The following is an 18,508-nucleotide window of genomic DNA, read 5'->3' on the forward strand; positions in this document are numbered from 1 at the left end:
ACCTACTGCTTGATTTTGGTCCCATTTTTAAGTGTAAGCGGGGCTGTAGCGACACAAAAATCCCCCAAGGTGGTAGATTTATTTACTACTGTATGCCATTTTAAACTATTTATGCTTTTCTTCAGTAGTTTAGTCAATAGCCATCGATATTACAATGTTATTATCTGGAGTAAAACCGTGGCAGATTTGAACCATGCTGCCACACGCCTATTGTAAACATCTGTTTAGACTCAAAGCATTCAGAGTTCTGTTAAACTTTCTTACTCCCTTGTTTGAAGTAAAATCTGTGCTGTTCTCCATGCTTCCCTTCTCCAGCTCTAGTTACCGCTGTCATCCACACAATGTATCCTGTTCCGGGTTTCAGATCTGGAATTGTGTAATTCCTGCTGGTTGGATCAATAAGCCCTATGCAACAGCAAAGAATGAATACAAATTATAGACTCCTAATCATACTATTCCAGTTTGTCCTTTTATTGGCATCTGTTTTACTTTCATTCACCACCTCAATGTCTCCCCCTCCTAACCGGTTAGTGGTGACTCGTGATGCTGTCCCACAGCAAGTCCGGTCAGTGGAATTGGAATGCTGGGTAAGTTGTTTCTCTTCTCCTAGCTAGGGTCACTGATGTAAACTGTCGCATCCCTACTGCCACATTGGGTAACTCGGCACAGACCAGTCATTGAACCTGGGTGCTTCCTGATCTATATAGCTAACTACCACACCATGTAGTGGATATAGAATTGAGCCATTGGCGGGGGAACCTAATTCCATGGTTCTTGCATTATAATGTTAGTGAATCAATTGAGTACATTCTGCTTTTCTGTGTGTTTAAAGCTATTTTCTCTTCATTTGAGTCTCCATGGGCCATGCAGTCTAATCAGCTGAGAGGGTAGGTGGGTGTTCTGATCTTTGATAACTTCACTTTCAAAGTGATCAAGATAAGATAAGTGAGAATAAAAGAGGAAGTGTATTTTATCAACATCCCAAAAACAGTTCAGCTGGTCATTGCTAATTGACTTTGCTGTGCGCAAATTGGCTGCCACATTTCCTACATTATAACTGACTACACTTCAGAAGTACTTCATTGGCTGTAAAGTGCTTTGGGACGTCCGGAGATCATGAAAGGCGCTATATAATTGCAAGTCTTTTTATTGAATGGTGACACAGTCTTGTATACCTGTGCAAATACTGTGTCTGTAAGTCACTACTTGTTTTATGCTTTCAAACTAATCCATTTGGCCCTGGCTCCTCATTATAATGTGCTCAGTGATCTGGCAGTGTGAAACATGGACTTAGTTAGTTAGAGTAGTCTGCTAGTAGGTATTTTGTGTAGAATGTCCCCTCTTGTGACATCATGGATAGGTTTAGTGGCTTGTGGGTAAAACCCCCCATTCATGATGTCACATGTAGGGAAATTCCACACACAATATGGTAATTTTTAGAGTACAGATTTCAATGAATAGAAAATAGTGGGTAGGGGATCCAAGATTTTTCAATATGCCCTATCAGGTGAGGTTCCCTGCAATCCAGCACATCTGATTAGATAATTACCCCCGATGTCTTCTCCCAGATTTCTTTAACGAGCCTTTCTAGGTTATAAAAATGGGTAGCAAGAAGTGAGTGATACTATTAAGTATAATTACCAAACCGCATTTCTGATTTGTCACACAACTTATGGATTGTGTAACTATTTAATAAAATGCACTTCCTCTTTTAAAGTTAATCCAGACCATGTGTTAGCTCAGACTATTGTACAAATCATTTTGAAATAAATTAAATAATTAATCATTTCAAATAATTACTAATTTCAATCTGTCATTATATATCAAAATTCAGCCATTAAATGACTGGGTGATGCAGTCAGTTAGCACAAAATCATTTTACTTTTGGGACATTGGTTTGAATCCAGCTCAGACCGATGGGATGAAAGACTGCTTTCTCTGCTGGTTGTAAGCATCCTATGTGAAATGATTTGCCAAGAGCCTCAGCCCAATTTATAGCACAAACCCCTGCTTCAGGGATTTTCAAATTCCCAATGATGGGCGGGGAACAAAAGTGCAGATGTTATTCTGGGTCAAGAGTGGGACATTCTTGCCTAACTCTTAGCATTGGACACCAAAATGTAGAAGAAATATTCTATTACCATGATTACAAAAATTCAGCCCCCATGATATTCAAGGCTGAGAGCGGTAGATTTTTGGATTCTAAAGGAATCAAGGGATATGGGGATCGGACGGGAAAGTGGAGTAGAGGTTGAAGATCAGCTGTGATCTTATTGAATGGTGGAGCAGACTTGAGGGGCCGTATGCCTACTCCTATTCCTATTTCTCATGTTTTTATGAAATATGAAAGCTCAACTATAAAGAGTTTTTGATATTTTAGTAAATTTCAAGAGAAAACAATAAAATACTTTCCTCTGAACATTGTAACATTTTATCAATATTTATCTCTTTATATGTTTTGGAATGTGTCCATTAAGTTTCACAGGTCACAATTTGCATTACACACAACAGATCCTTTTTAGAAGACCAATCACTGACTGATGATTTTCCTGACCTTGAGATAACCTGACCTTTCTGCAAGGAGCAGAATCAAGTAGTTGTCATTGTAAAAAACTTCAAACAGCAACTGTATTAGCATCTAACTGACTTCCAGATCTACTTATTTAGATCACTTACTCACAGGGAATACCTGAGCAGTAGCCATAAAGTGCAGCCAGGTTAGCAACTAAACATCACAACTTCACAACATCACACCTTGCTCCAGGCCCAGACTACCTATGAGCAATGCCACAGGAGATCAGTTTGTTATATAAATATACAATATATATAGTCCTTATTCTTGAATATAAAGTAGTACAGAATGACAAAAGGCCATTTGCAATCTTCCCTATCATGGACTCTCCAAAACCATCCACAATATTGTCTTTTGCCCAAAGATAAACAAGTAGAACTCCAGACTATTCATCCCCCCGACATAATTCCATTATTCAACTCTGGCGTGCTGCCCTCCACAGATGCCAGGCAATCTCTCTGGCCCCAGTAGCAAAGGAATCATCATGGCTCATCAATTATTTCATTGTCTGAGTATATTTGTTTTTTTTTCTCCTCTCATCTCCTGAAAGTCCTAACTCATTATGGGACCCAGTTTCACAGAAATGTGTTCAAGTGGTCAGTCTTCATATGTGAGAATGGAGTGAGTGTTGGTAGCTATTCAACCATGAGGGAATTACAGCTGAGCCCACTCCTGTCCTCACCTGACATCAACACACATACACTTCCCAGCAATGTTGGAAAACAATCACCAACAGAGACTCTGGGTAATTTCCCCTCCCCATCCTGGGGCACTGAGGCCAATTTTAGTGATCCTACTGCTGTTCTAGCTGGGAACAGATAACACATCACAGATTTGGGATTGGACCGTTCTGGATCACATGGCTCTATTGCTCACTCAACCCTAAATCCATGATCTGAGCTGTCAAGAAGGCTCCTTAGTCTAATGATCTGAGGTTTTTTATATTATGAAGGGTTTTCATCGTGAATAGGGAAAGCCCATTTCCTCTGGTTGGGAAGCAAAAGGTCATCAATTTAAAACTGTCCCTAAGGAAGTAAGGAGAGAGGTTAGGAGATGTTTAAAGTAAAGAGAGAGGTTAGAAGATATTTAAAGTAAGGAGAGAGGTTAGGAGATATTTCTTCACACAAAGGGTTATTCTACCAAGTAAAGCTTTGCCACAGTGAATGGATAAAGCAAAGGTTGTTGCATCAATTAAGGGAGAAATTAGAATTATAGAATGATACTGCACAAACAGAGGCCATTCGGCCCATCATGCCTGTGCCAGCTCTTTGAAAGAGCTATCCAATTAGTCCCACTCCCCTGCTCTTTCCCCATGGCCCTGCAAATGTTTCCTCCCCACAGGTATTTATCCAATTCCCTTTTGAAAGTTATTACTGAATCTGCTTCCACCACTGTTCAGGCAGTGATCATAACAACTCGCCGCGTAATTTTTTTTTTCCTTCATGTCACCTCTGGTTCTTTTGCCAATTACCTTATGTCTGCGTCCTCTGGTTACCAACCCTTCTGCCAGTGGAAACAGTTTCTCCTTATTTACTCTAGCAAAACCCTTCATTATTTTGAACACCTCTATCAAATTTCCCCTTAACCTTCTCTGCTCTAAGGAGAACAATACCAGTTTCTCTAGTCTTCACATAACTGAAGTCTTTCATCAAGGTAAGATTCTAATAAATCTCCTCTGCACTCTCTCTAAGGCTTTGACATCCCTCCTAAAGTGTAGCGCTCAAAATTGGCCATAATACTCCAATTGGGGCCTAACCAATGTTTTACAAAGATTTAGCATAACTTCCTTGCTTTTGTACTCTATGCCTCTATTTATAAAGCCAAGGATCCTGTGTGCCTTTTTAACAGCCTTCTCCACTTGTCCTGCTACCTTCAAAGACTTGGTACATCCCAAGGTCTCTCTGTTCCTGCACCTCCTTTGAAATTGTACCATTTAGTTTATATTGCCTCTCCTTATTCTTCCTACCAAAATCAATCACTTCACACTTCTCTGCGTTAAATTTCATCCGCATTTCACCATGTCCTCCTGAAGTATGTTATTATCCTCCTCACTGTTTACTATATTTCCAAGTTTTGTCTCTTCTGCAAACCTTAATGAAATTATGCCCTGTATACCCAAGTCCAGGTCATTAATATATATTAAAAAGAACAGTGGTCCCAACACTGACCACTGCAAACTTCCCTCCAGTCTGAAAATCAACCGTTTACCATTACTTCCTGCTTTCTGTTCGTTAGCCAATTTCGTCTCCACCGTAGCCACTGCCCCTTTATTCCCATAGGCTTCAATTTTGCTAACAAGTCTATTGTGCGGTACTTTATCAAACGCCTTTTGAAAGTCCATATATACAACATCAACCACACTACCCTCATCAACCCTCTCCATTACTTCATCAAACAACTCAATCAAGTTAGTCAAACACGATTTGCTTTTAACAAATCCATGCTGACTTTCATTTATTAACACATATTTTTCCAAATGCCAATTAATTGGATAAATATTTGAAGCAGAGGAAGATTCAGGACGATGGGGAAAGAACGGGGCAATGGGATTAGTTTTGGATTGCTCTAGCAAAGAGCTGGTACAGATCAATGGGCAGGATGGCCTCCATTTGCGCTGTTAACTTCCGTGGTTCTATGCATTTTTAAGATCGTAAATCCCATTCACACACAGATATTTATCCATAACTACTATTTCTCCAGTATACGTACTATAAATTGTGGGAGGTAACTTGGAATTCTCCTCCTGTAAGTAAATAGTGTAGCTTTCGATGCAACCCACTTGCTGGTCTTGTGGAGCATTTTTCCAGAATATTACAGCATTGTTGTGTTTGGTGAAGGCTCTCGGTCCTGACAGTGGTGCTGCTGAATAAAAATGTTTTTAAAGCCATGATTAAAATAACATCTCATTACCACCAGCACATGCCGATTGAGTACTTCTTTACACAAGATTAGAATTTTACCACTACTTTGATTACCTTCTTGGGCAGAGTATCTCTGGGTTGACAGTGGTCTCCCTGCCCCACTTTCATAAATGGCGTAGACGGAGATCCGAAAACAAGTCTTGGGTTTTATATTTTCTGCAACACAGTAAGATAGTAGTCATACTCAAAAGTATTCTGTTGTGCCTAATATATGGGGTGGGGAAGAGAGAATGTGTGATAGTTTGTTGTGAAATATCTGGGGAGAATCTTCTAGTATCTTTCTCGCACTCCTGGGTACACTCCTGGGTAGTTTGTTATCTTCTCTCATTCCTCATCAGCCTTTTCCTGTTTCAGCCTTTCTTGCCTCTTTATATTTTACCAATGATACTATAGTCATTGTTCCTCTGTACTTTCCTTTCTTGTTCCTCCTAAGCTCCAAACACATGCTCTTCCTCTTCCCTGCATCCTTACTGTGTTGAAGCCAAAACTGATCTCTACACACTCTAACTCATTCTTTTTCAGGACCGCAGAACTCCTTGGGTGCTAAATTGAGCCGTGTAGCGCCCGTTGTTTTGGTGCTACACAGCCTCTCTGACATCCAAGATGGCGCCTTGGATGCGCACGCAGGTTTCCTGCGTGACGTGTGCCAGACGCCATCTTGATATAGGAGTTAGCGCAGGTGCAGATAACGAACGCTGGAATCATGTAAAGTAGAAAGAAAATGGCTTCAATCAGTGTGCAACGTTGATTTAAAGTGATAGACACCATTTTGGGACGTAACACTCAACTCAATGCACAATCTCAACCCCGACCATCTGAACGTGTCTTAGAGTGCCTGGAGGACCCCCCACCAGTGTTATTTAAAGGGACCATGCAGGATTTACAGGTTAGTGGCTGGATTATTGCTTCTGGCTGCCGAGAGATTTGTAACTGTTTTTGGAGGTCTCCCAGACTTCAATACTAGGATGCAGGGACATAGCCTAACATTTAGAGCCAGGACGTGCAGGAGTGAAGTTAGGAAATGCTTCTACACGCAAAGGGTGGGAGACGTTTGGAACGCTCTTCTGCAGACGGCAGTTGATGCTAGCTGAATTGTGAATGTTAAATCTGAGATTAATAGATTTCTGTGAACCAAGGGTATTAAGGGATATGGGGCTAAGGCGGGTATATGGAGTTAGGTCACAGGTCCACCATGATCTCATTGAATGGCGGAACAGGCTCGAGGGGCTAAATGCCACGGCCACTTGCTGCCTCTTGATATGTGCTACCTTCTCCTGCAAGAAAGCGGGACGTGTGGCTGGGTGAAGTGCCTGTCATGGTTGAATAGCTGCCAGTGTGTGTGGCCTGTGAGTTGTGGGTGGGCGGCTTGAAACAGTGGTAATGTGTAAGGGTGAGAGGTAGCATCTGATTGAAAGAGTTGAGTACTGATGGAAAGAGTTTGTTGGTATGTGGGTGATGGGGGGTGTAGTGCGTGGTGCAATTGGTAGGAGATGCCACTTGACAGTTGACCTCACTCACCTTGACCACTCATGTCAAAGCATTAAACTGTTATTTTCAGCACAAAACAGGTACCAGCTACCTTTAAGAGATTTCTAAGACACATCCTCCCTTTAAAGGATTGAGCTCCCTCTGGTGGTGGAAAGTGCAAATTGCATTGACTCCACGTGCAAGGCCTGGAAAGGAAGGCTGATTGCAGGTAAGTCCTCTGGTGAATCCAAACTTGCTTCCAGCCTGTGTTGGGTCCATCGGGCACGGGGTACTAGCGCATCGCGCTACCCCCGCCCGAAACGGTCCTTATCCAACTTTGCCCCCCTTATGTTGTTAAGTTTATCCATTCTTCTCAACTCCATAGGCATTGAAAGATCACAATATAAAAGGAATAGACTCAGTCCAAGTGGATGTGCTATTTGAGCTAGGTAGGTTAGAGAGGATCAGGGGACATAGGTATGAGTTACATAAGCATAGAACTAAGTTAGATGCGAGGATGTACTCTTTTTGGAGAGGGTCATCGACCTCTGAAATAAGTTGCTGGCTCATGCAATGAGTGTGGACTTGCTGCAAGCATTCAAAAGTGAGCTGGATGGGTTCCTGAGAGTGGCTGACATATCTGCAAATAGAAGGTAGTTGGATCATTTGGGGATTGTGTCTCCTAGGCACTGTCTTCTCTTGAACTTGTTTGATCACCTTCAGGAGATTGGAGAGGAATTTCCCAGGGTTTTCCCTAAATTAGCCTAAGGTTTTTATTTTTAAAATCTCTCCCAGGAGATTTCTTAGCTGGGGGGTGGGGGTGGGGGTGGGGGGGTTGAATCCCCTCCCCCCACTTCAATATCAAACTCAGATGACCTGACTTTGCACACTGAACGCCACCAAACTACAGAAACAATCATTTCCCAACAGACTCGCTGAGAATCCATTTAAAAACAAGACATTGGACTAATTGTACAACTTTATTTTAAAATGCATTGGGGTAGATTTTCTTCTGTATCAGCTGGCGGCGGAACACAGAACGGAAAATCAGGTGGAGAGAATCGCACGTCCATAATGGATCCTGGCCAGTTCTTTCCAGTTTAATGAATGGAGGGAAGATCAGGCAGGTTCTGTTATGGGGGTACAATCCTTCCTGACCTCCACCCAGGCCCAGAGGGTACAAACAGAAATCTATCCCATAATATAGAGCATCTTAAGATCTGAAAATGAATAGACCTCAGATCTGTCATACTATAATGCAGAATTTATTCCCAGCCCCTCCAAAAACACAATTATGACATGATACCAGGTCCTGAAGGGTGTTTGACTGGGACATGTTAGGTGATGACATTAGCTGCTTATTTAAAAGAATGTGACCCACTTTACCTGCTAATGTTGCTGAACAGTTCTGAGGAGGGAGTTTAATCCAATTTATATTCAGATTAACTTTGTCATTTACTTCTGTCCATTCCACTACATATCCTTGGACCGGGGCTGGTTGTTTGACTGGCTCCGTCCACTCAATTTTGAACCGGTTGTTTCCGGCATACATAGCTGCGATGTTTCTTGGCGGAGGAAGATCTGTCCATAAAAAAAAAATCAGTGGATAAAAAGTGAGTATTGTGCTTTAAAGATGTATAAATACTGGCTCCCCTTATAGCTCAGAGTGCTTATTCAGTGACTAGCTGTACCATGCAGATCAAGAAGGTACTAGGTCCAATATCTGGTCTGTGGCAAATTATTTCAGCCAGTGAAGGGATCAGGTCACTGAAAATAGCCTCAACATCTCAGAGTTAGGGAGGGCAAATCTGGAAGTGCTCCTATTGCCGATTACTCTCGTGATCCCTGCTTCACGTATGCGTGAATGGGCATAGTATTAAGGACAGGTTCAACTGTGATCATAGAATCATTGAAAGTTTATGGCACAGAAGGAGGCCATTCGGCCAATCGTGTTCCGCGCCGGCCGAAAATGATCCATCCAGCCTAATCCCACTTTCCAGCACTCGGTGCGTAGCCTTGTATGTCACTGCAGGGTGCACATCCAGGTACTTTTTAAAATGAGTTGAGGGTTCCTGCCTCTACCACCCTTTCAGGCAGTGAGCTCCAGACCTCTACCACCCTCTGGGTGAAAACATTTTTCCTCAGCTCCCCTCTAATCCTTCTACCTATCACTTTAAACGTATGCCCCCTGGTTATTGACCTCTCTGCTCAGGGTCTTTCCTATCCACTCTATCTAGGCCCCTCATAATTTTGTACACCTCAATTAAATCACACCTCAGCCTCCTCTGTTCTAAAGAGAACAGCCCCAGCCTATCCAATCTTTCCTCATGGCTAAAATTCTCCAGTCCTTGCAACATCCTCGTAAAACTCCTCTGTACCCTCTCGAGTGCAATTACATCCTTCCTGTAATGTGGTGACCAGATCTGTACACAGTACTCAAGCTGTGGCCTAACCAGTGTTTTATACAGTTCCAGCATAACCTCCCTGTTCTTATATTCTATGCCTCGGCTAATAAAGGAAAGTATTCCATGTCTTCTTAACCACCTTATTTACCTTTCCTGCTACCTTCTGGGATCTGTGGACATGCACAAAGGACCCTCACTTCCTCTATACCTTTCAGTATCCTCCCATTTATTGTGTACTCCCTTGCCTTGTTTGCCCTCCCCAAATGCATTACCTCACACTTCTCCAGACTGAATTCCATTTGCCACTTTTCTGCCCACCTGACCAGTCCATTGATATCTTCCTGAAGTCAACAGCTTTCCTCCTCACTATCAACTACACGACTGATTTTTGTATCATCTGCAAACTTCTTAATCATGCCCCTTACATTTAAGTCCAAATCATTAATATATATCACAAAAAGCAAGGGACCTCACTGGAAACAGCCTTCCAGTCACAAAAAAACCCATCGACCATAACCATTTGCTTCCTGCCACTGAGCCAATTTTGGATCCAACTTGCCACTCTCCCTTGGATCCCATGGGCTTGTACTTTTTTTGTCCAGTCTGCCATGTGGGACCTTGTTGAAAGCTTTGCTGAAATCCATGTAGACTACATCAAATGCACTACCCTCATCGACCCTCCTTGTTACCTCCTCAAAAAATTCAATCAAGTTAGTCAGACATGACCTTCCCTTAACAAATCCATGCTGACTGTCCTCGATTACTCCACGCCTTTCTAAGTGACGGCTTATCCTGATGTCCTTCATGGTTGAAGAGCCTGCCGACACTCATTGTCTAGTCTCAAAATTAATTACTTGGACAAGGTACTGGCCCAGCGTCCATAGAAACATACCCCAGGCAGGAGCCACTGCCTTCAGGAGAGAAGCGGAGAAAATTGCTGAAGAAAAATATATAAATACATTTGGGAACCATGCAAGCAGCAAGTTCTGTGGAGGGGGGTGTAATATAGGTAATACTTTATGTAACTTCTTGGATTTTTTTTTGTCTTCTTTCCTCTGCTACAGGTCTCGACCCATTCTGGGATACAATTCCATGGATGCCAATCACGTGTGCGGTTTTCAGCCATATAGGTCAGAAAGGTCTTCAATTCAACCCTGGTCTGCATTGAATTACCTGATCTCAGTTGTAGTGGAAGTAGGGCCACGATAATCAGCCTTGGTGAGGAAGAGGTAAATTCAGCCTGTGTCCCCACCCTGTCTAGTACCTTCTGCTGAAAATGTGCATGTGGATGTCAGGTGAGGAAAGAATGACGCTCAGTGTGATGTGCTGCACAATTAAACAACCAGCCAATACTTGAAGCCTAGGCTCACATTTGGAGAATGGCCATTTGAACAAGGTGCCAGGGGAAAGTAGAACATTAGCCCAGCACAAACCACGGTCTTCAGGAGACGGAGGATAACTGATTGGGGGGAGAACAGGAGGCAAATGAACAAAAAACAATTTGACAATGTTTTCCTTTCTGTTTTTCTCTTCTTTTATGCCCCCCTGTCACTTCCCTCTCATCTCCCTCAAAATTAATACATTAGACCTTCTTGCAACATTGATAAAATAAAGACCTTTTTTCACCTGTGAAACATGGTATGAGGAGTTGAGTGGGTGGAGAGTTCCCCTTGGAGTTGTAAGCAGACACAGTGATGGTATATCCTGTCCTGGGGATGCCCACAGTGTACCACGTGTTCATAGTCTGCTTTGTCCAGATGGTGGTGTTTTTCTCTGTGCTTTTCTGAAGTGTTACAATGTAACCCAGGATTCTTCCTCTACTTTCAGGCACATTGAGGAGCTACGATAGTAAAAGAAGAGATTTAGTTAATTTTCTCTTCTTTAGGATTCAAGTAAAAAAAAGACAACAACGACCTCACTTTCTTTTTTTTTAATACTGCTTTCCTCCCTCCAATTCTCACCTGTAGTCTTAAACTCATATTGGATATAAGAACATAAGGAATAGGAGCAGGAGTAGGCCACATGGCCCCCTCAAGCCTGCTCCACCATTCAATAAGATCATGGCTGATCTTCTATCTCAACTCCCACCTGATCCCCAGATCCCTTGATTCCCTTAGTGTCTAAAAATCTATCAACCTCAGTTTTGAATATACTCAATGACTGAGCATCCATAGCCCTCTGGGGTAGAGAATTCCAAAGATCACAACACTCTGAGTGAAGAAATTTTTCCTCATCTCAGTCCTAAATAGCCGACCCCTTATCTTGAGACAATGACCCTCCAGTCAGGGGAAGCAGCCTCTCAGCATCTACCCTGTCAAGCCCTGTAAGAATTTTATATGTTTCAATGAGATCAACTCTCATTCTTCTAAACTCCAGAGGCCCATTCTACTCGATCTCTCCTCATAGGACAGCCCTTTCATCCCAGGAATCAATCTAGTGAACCTTCATTGCACCCCCTCTAAGGCAAGTATATCCTTCCTTAGGTAAGGTTTCATTGTCACTGACTATCCCCAGTACTGTGCCCAAGTGACCATCCTTTATGAGTGAGCCTAGAATGTTGGAGGACTATTTGACTGTGGAGACATTACAGATGAGTTCACTCTTGTCCTCACCTGACATCCAAAGACACATGCACTTTCCAATACAAATGATCAGCTAACAAACGGGAGAGTGAAACATGACTGATTTTTCTCTCCCTCGCTTAAGAGTGCTGATACCAATTGTAAGATCCCGAGTGCTGCCCTGGTCAAGAGCAACAATACCCTGGGGCCTTCTTGATATATATGGCTCAGTGTCAAGTTGCACTTAAGACATTGTATAGTGTTAATGCACTGGGGAGGAAGTAGTTATATCCTGGTGGAAATTTGCAAGAAGATGGAGAACATCTTGCCCACGCACCACTGGATTTGATGATGTCACAGGAAGTGAATAAAGAAAGGGCTCTTTGTCACTGGGCAACATTCTCCCAGAAACAACCGGTACAGCAAGTCTGGCAGAAGATGGCTGACAGGTCAATGTTATATACACCAACCAAAAGAGTTGGATTAAAATACAGAAGGAGATGGCAGACTTCAAGAAAGCTGCCAAGGTAAAGAAAGAATTTGCATTTATATGGCGCCTTTCATGACCTCAGGATGCACCAAAGCACCTTACAGCCAATGAAGTACTTTTGAAGTGTAGACTTTTGAACCCATCTGGTTCACTAATGCCCTTTAGGGAAGGAAACCTGCCGTCCTTACCCAGTCTGGCCTATATGTGACTCCAAACCCACAGCAATGTTGTTGATTCTTAATTGCCCTCTGAAATGGCCTAGCAAGCCACTCAGTTGTACAATCATGCTACAAAAAGACATAATAAGAATAAAACCGGACGGACCATCCGCCATCGGACCACTAGGCACCGGACATGACAAAGGCAAACCAAGCCCAGACGACCTTGCAAAGTACTCCTCACTAACATCTGGGGACTTGTGCCAAAATTGGGAGAGCTGTCCCACAGACTAGTTAAGCAACAGCCTGACATAGCCACACTCAGACTCGGCCATCACCATCCTTGGATATGTCCTGTCCAACAGGCAGGACAGACCAACCAGAGGTGGCGGCACAGAGAGGGAGTGGCCCTGGGAGTCCTCAACATTGACTCTGGACCCCATTAAGTCTCATGGCATCAGGTCAAACATGGGCAAGGAAACCTCCTGCTGATTACCACCTACCGTCCTCCCTCAGCTGATGAATCAGTTCTCCTCCATGTTGAGCACCACTTGGAGGAAGCACTAAGTGTAGCAAGGGCACAGAATGTACTCTGGGTGGGGGACTTCAATGTCCATCACCAAGAGTGGCTCGGTAGCACCACTACTGACCGAGCTGGCCGAGTCCTGAAGGACATAGCTGCTAGACTGGGCCTGCGGCAGGTGGTGAGTGAACCAACACGAGGGAAAAACCTACTTGACCTCGTCCTCACCAATCTACCAGTCGCAGATGCATCTGTCCATGACAGTATTGGTAGGAGTGACCACCGCACAGTCCTTGTGGATACGAAATCCCATCTTCACACTGAAGACACCATCCAACGTGTTGTGTGGCACTACCACCGTGCTAAATGGGATAGATTTAGAACAGATCTAGCAGCTCAAAACTGGACATCCATGAGGCACTGCGGGCCATCAGCAGCAGCAGAATTGTATTCCACCAAAATCTGTAACCTCATGGCCCGGAATATCCCTCACGCCAGGGGATCAACCCTGGTTCAATGAGGAGTGTGGAACAGCATTCCAGAAGCAGCACCAGGCGTACCTAAAAATGAGGTGCCAACCCAGTGAAGCTACAACTCAGGACTACATGCATGCTAAACAGCGGAACCAGCATGTAATCGACAGAGCTAAGTGATTCCACAACCAACGGATCAGATCAAAGCTCTGCAGTCCTGCCACATCCAGTCGTGAATGGTGGTGGACAATTAAACAACTAACGGGAGGAGGAGGCTCTGCAAACATCCCCATTCTCAATGATGGCGGTGTCCAGCATGTGAGTGCAAATGACAAGGCTGAAGTGTTTGCAACCATTCTCAGCCAGAAGTGCCAAGTGGATGATCCATCTCGGCCTCCTCCCGATATCCCCACCATCACAGAAGTCAGTCTTCAGCCAATTCAATTCACTCCACGTGATATCAAGAAACGGCTGAGTGCACTGGATAAGACAAAGGCTATGGGCCCCGACAACATCCCGGCTGTAGTGCTGAAGACTTGTGCTCCAGAACTAGCCGCGCCTCTAGCCAAGCTGTTCCAGTACAGCTACAACACTGGCATCTACCCGACAAAGTGGAAAATTGCCCAGGTATGTCCTGTCCACAAAAAGCAGGACAAATCCAATCCGGCCATTTACCGCCCCATCAGTCTACTCTCAATCATCAGCAAATTGATGGAAGGTGTTGTCGACAGTGCTAGCAAGCGGCACTTACTCACCAATAACCTGCTCACCGATGCTCAGTTTGGGTTCCACCAGGACCACTCGGCTCCAGACCTCATTACAGCCTTGGTCCAAACATGGACAAAAGAGCTGAATTCCAGGTGAGGTGAGACATCAAGGCAGCATTTGACTGAGGGTGACAGCAAGGAGCCCCAGTAAAATTGAAGTCAATGGAAATTGGGGGGAAACTCTACAGTGGCTGGTGTCATACCTAGCACAAAGGAAGATGGTAATGGTTGATGGAGGCAAATCATCTCAGCCCCAGGGCATTGCTGCAGGAGTTCATCAGGGCAGTGTCCTAGGCCCAACCTTCTTCAACTGCTTCATCAATGACCTTCCCTCCATCATAAGGTCAGAAATGGGGATGTTCGCTGATGATTGCACAGTGTTCAGTTCCATTTGGAACCCTTCAGATAATGAAGTAGTCCGTGCCCGCATGCAGCAAGACCTGGACAACATCCAGGCTTGGGCTGATAAGTGGCAAGTAACATTTGCGCCAGACAAGTGCCAGGCAATGACCATCTCCAACACGAGAGAGTCTAACCACCTCCCCTTGACATTCAACGGCATTACCATTGCCGAATCCCCCGCCATCAACATCCTGGGGGTCACCATTGACCAGAAACTTAACTGGACCAGCCATATAAATACTGTGGCTACAAGAGCAGGTCAGAGGCTGGGTATTCTGCGGCGAGTGACTCACCTCCTGACTCCCCAAAGCCTTTCCACCATCTACAAGGCACAAGTCAGGAGTGTGATGGAATACTCTCCACTTGCCTGGATGAGTGCAGCTCCAACAACACTGAAGAAGCTCGACACCATCCAGGACAAAGCAGCCCGCTTGATTGGCACCCCATCCACCACCCTAAACATTCACTCCCTTCACCACTGGCGCACAGTGGCTGCAGTGTGTACCATCCACAGGATGCACTGCAGCAACTCGCCAAGGCTTCTTCGACAGCACCTCCCAAACCCGCGACCTCTACCATCTAGAAGGACAAGGGCAGCAGGCGCATGGGAACAACACCACCTGCACGTTCCCCTCCAAGTCACACACCATCCCGACTTGGAAATATATCGCCCATTCCTTCATCATTGCTGGGTCAAAATCCTGGAACTCCCTACCTAACAGCACTGGGGAAGTACCTTCACCACACGGACTGCAGTGGTTCAAGAAGGTGGCTCACCGCTACCTTTTCAAGGGCAATAAATACTGGCCTTGCCAGCAACGCCCACATCCCATGAATGAGTTTTAAAAAGTCATTGTTGTAATGTACAGGTTATAGAACAGCTTTCTGTGACAAGTAGCTGCTCTAAATATGTATGGAACAAAGCATTTCCTGATAACTTGTCACTCACTTCCTGCTGCCCCATTAAAAGCATGCATACTAACTTACTGCCTTTTGAATGTTTACCATGCAGGGCCATACAGGAGCAATGGCATAAATACAAACTAAAACCTAGAACTACAACTGTTGTTAAAGGGGCGTCACACAGCAAATCCTTCTAACACAAACTTGCTGCATACGCTTGTTAATTTACTAATGCTCAGGTTAGTCTATCTGTTGGGAATTTCTGTCAGTGTATATGCCCCTTAAACTAACATCTCAAGACTGCTTCTCTGGCATATAATAAAAGGGAGCAGAGCTGAACTGGAGAAGGCCCTGGAAATTGTTTCCTTTCGAGGAGGCTGAGATCTGGTTTGGTATTCAATGGGCTGAAGTCAGGTTATTTCTGTGAAACTAATTATCATTACCAGAGCTAAACCCCTCAACTTTACTGTTTACTTATACTTAACTGGTAAGCAAAACCAGACGTTGATTTATCTTATGATTGGCTTATCGATTTAGTAGTTGAAATCTCTTACCTTCCATAAGAGAGTGACTCTCGGGCCGTTAGGATCTGATAGGTCCATTGTGTACCAGACATCCAGCTGTCCTATGGGAGCTGTGCAAGGACAAAAAGGACACTACTGAAGTGACATAATAACCTGGAATAAAAGGTTAATGTATATTCATTGCAAAAGCCCATCATTATGTAGGTGAATCACCTGAATGAATTCCTCTTCAGCACAGTAACCCTTCACTGCATCAGTTTTGATATAACACAGATTGTTAATGGGGAAAAAAAGTCAGGGATAAAATAGAAGGATCAACCAACATCTTGCACGTTTGTGTACAATGTCATCAATAGATTCAACATGAAGGCATGGACTACCCATTCATTAGATTCTTAAATGATAGTGACTTCCCGTCTTCTCAGAATATTGACAAAATCCAGTGCAACGAGCAAAGACTGTGCTGCACTATGAGACTTCTGAAAGATTGTTATGCTCTGTACGTAAACATCAGCATGCGTGCGTTGTTGTAGTTATTGGATATACACCAGAATTGACAGGAATCATTTTACACCAACTGCACTCCAATGTGTCTGCTGCCCACTGTGTAACTGTATTACTGTAGCACAAAGGCAACAGGTTTAATAATGCAAGAATTATTTTAACTGCATTTCACACCTTTGGTTAAATCATTCATTAGTGCTTTATAAAGAAAGTAAATGAGGTCAGCATTCTGCTTTGTAATTGATCAGAAACTGTCTGAGTCAGGAGGCTGGGTGTGAAAAGTACAGTATGAGTACCTACACAGGAGGCAATGAGCCAGTACTAGTTCCTGCAAAGCATCCGTCACTCATCTACAAAAAAACAGAACTTTTTCTAAGGCTTAGTTCTGCAGACACACTGTAGTGCCTCATCAAAGTAGCTGTTCTTTATGTGTGAGTCGTAAGATTGCCAACCTTCCATGATTGGCCTGGAGTCTCCAGGAATTGAAGATTAATCTCCAGGACACTGCTGTAAGAAATCCTGGAGAAAAATCATATGGGCTTTTTAAAAAAGTGCTTTTTTCGTTTTCTTTGAACACTTTTTATTAGTTACAAAAATATTGGAGATGGGAAAAAAAGGCTAATTTGACTGACAGACAAGAATAATCCAATTGGGTAATGAAGAGTCTTTTCGCTTTCCAATTGATGTGAGAAGGCAGTGCAGCGTGAGGATGGACATGTCAGGTGACCAATGGAGGGAGAGTGGGGGTGGGGCAATTAGAGGCAGAAGGTCATGTGATGTAACCTCCAGGAATACATTCAACCAGAGTTGGCGACCCTAGTGAGGCAGAACAGTGAACGTTGGCAGAATTTTTGACTGGGGAGCAAGATCTTCTCCTCACCTGACTTCCCACTTGCACTTTCCAGCAGAGTCACTGGGTAGCAATTAGGAGCAGGAACTATGGGGCACTGTGACTATTTTCCATGTCCCTACCACTACCTTGGCTGAGATCAGTTAACTCTACCTTGGCTGAGATCAGTTAACTCAACACAAACCAAGGATCAAAACTGTGGCCTTCCTGCTCTGTATAGTTCATTGCCACATCACTTACCCACTGAAACAATGGAAGAGTCTTTCTCCAATTTTCTTTTGTCCTATTTTCTTTCAAATGAGCAACTTATGAAGTCATAATTAAGAAATGGTAATGTGGATGACTTGTTACCTCCAGAACCAAGATGGAGTGATGCTCACACAGTAAAGGAATCATTTCACTGAGTTAACACAAAAGAAATCCAAACAGCACAGCAGTGGAGGAGAACTGTACCTGCCTCTGGTGTCTTGCTTACAAAGGAAGTGCTCCAGTCACTCCACAGTCCATGGGTGTGATGAAACTTACAGCGAACCTGGAAATCGTATTCTGTGAAATGCTCCAAATCATACACCTTGCAACTTGTCGAGTTGGTGAAGAATTTCTGAAATCAAACCAGAAGAGAGTATGATGCTCTACCCAAAGGAAAATATGAGAAACCTTGGTGATGGGCTCATGTCAACAATAAGGCAGGTCTGTTGAGTCTTACTCATTTGAAGTCAGGCTCACTCATTTTGTCCTAAAGATATGACCTATTTTAATACATCTCACTATTAAAACTAAACACAGCTTTATGTGTTTAGATTTGATTGGGAAGATTCTGAGGCCTCCCACATGATAGAAATGGAGCAACAGCTCCCCAAAAATAGTGGGGAATGACTTACTGCACCGATCCCACCAATGGTGTGGCCACACCCATCTTCCCCAGGGCCTCTTGCTGGGTGGACCAAGCGTCTGCTTTAGTCAGGTGGTAGGCTCTTTTAATATGCAA

The 18,508-nt window shown here is 43.7% G+C and overlaps 1 protein-coding gene across 1 annotated transcript in view; it reads right to left on the reverse strand.

The window, feature by feature from the left end:
• The window catches only part of LOC137324900 (interleukin-12 receptor subunit beta-2-like), a 43,808-nt gene that overhangs the window by 13,105 nt on the left and 12,195 nt on the right, over window positions 1-18,508 (reverse strand). Inside the window, 7 exon segments of the mRNA XM_067989593.1 lie at window positions 265-405; window positions 5,282-5,434; window positions 5,548-5,649; window positions 8,347-8,541; window positions 10,992-11,205; window positions 16,197-16,276; window positions 17,974-18,121. Of these exon segments, the coding sequence (XP_067845694.1) occupies window positions 265-405; window positions 5,282-5,434; window positions 5,548-5,649; window positions 8,347-8,541; window positions 10,992-11,205; window positions 16,197-16,276; window positions 17,974-18,121 (1,033 nt within the window).

This window comes from Heptranchias perlo, chromosome 9 (assembly GCF_035084215.1).
Source record: "Heptranchias perlo isolate sHepPer1 chromosome 9, sHepPer1.hap1, whole genome shotgun sequence".
Lineage (NCBI taxonomy): Eukaryota > Metazoa > Chordata > Chondrichthyes > Hexanchiformes > Hexanchidae > Heptranchias > Heptranchias perlo.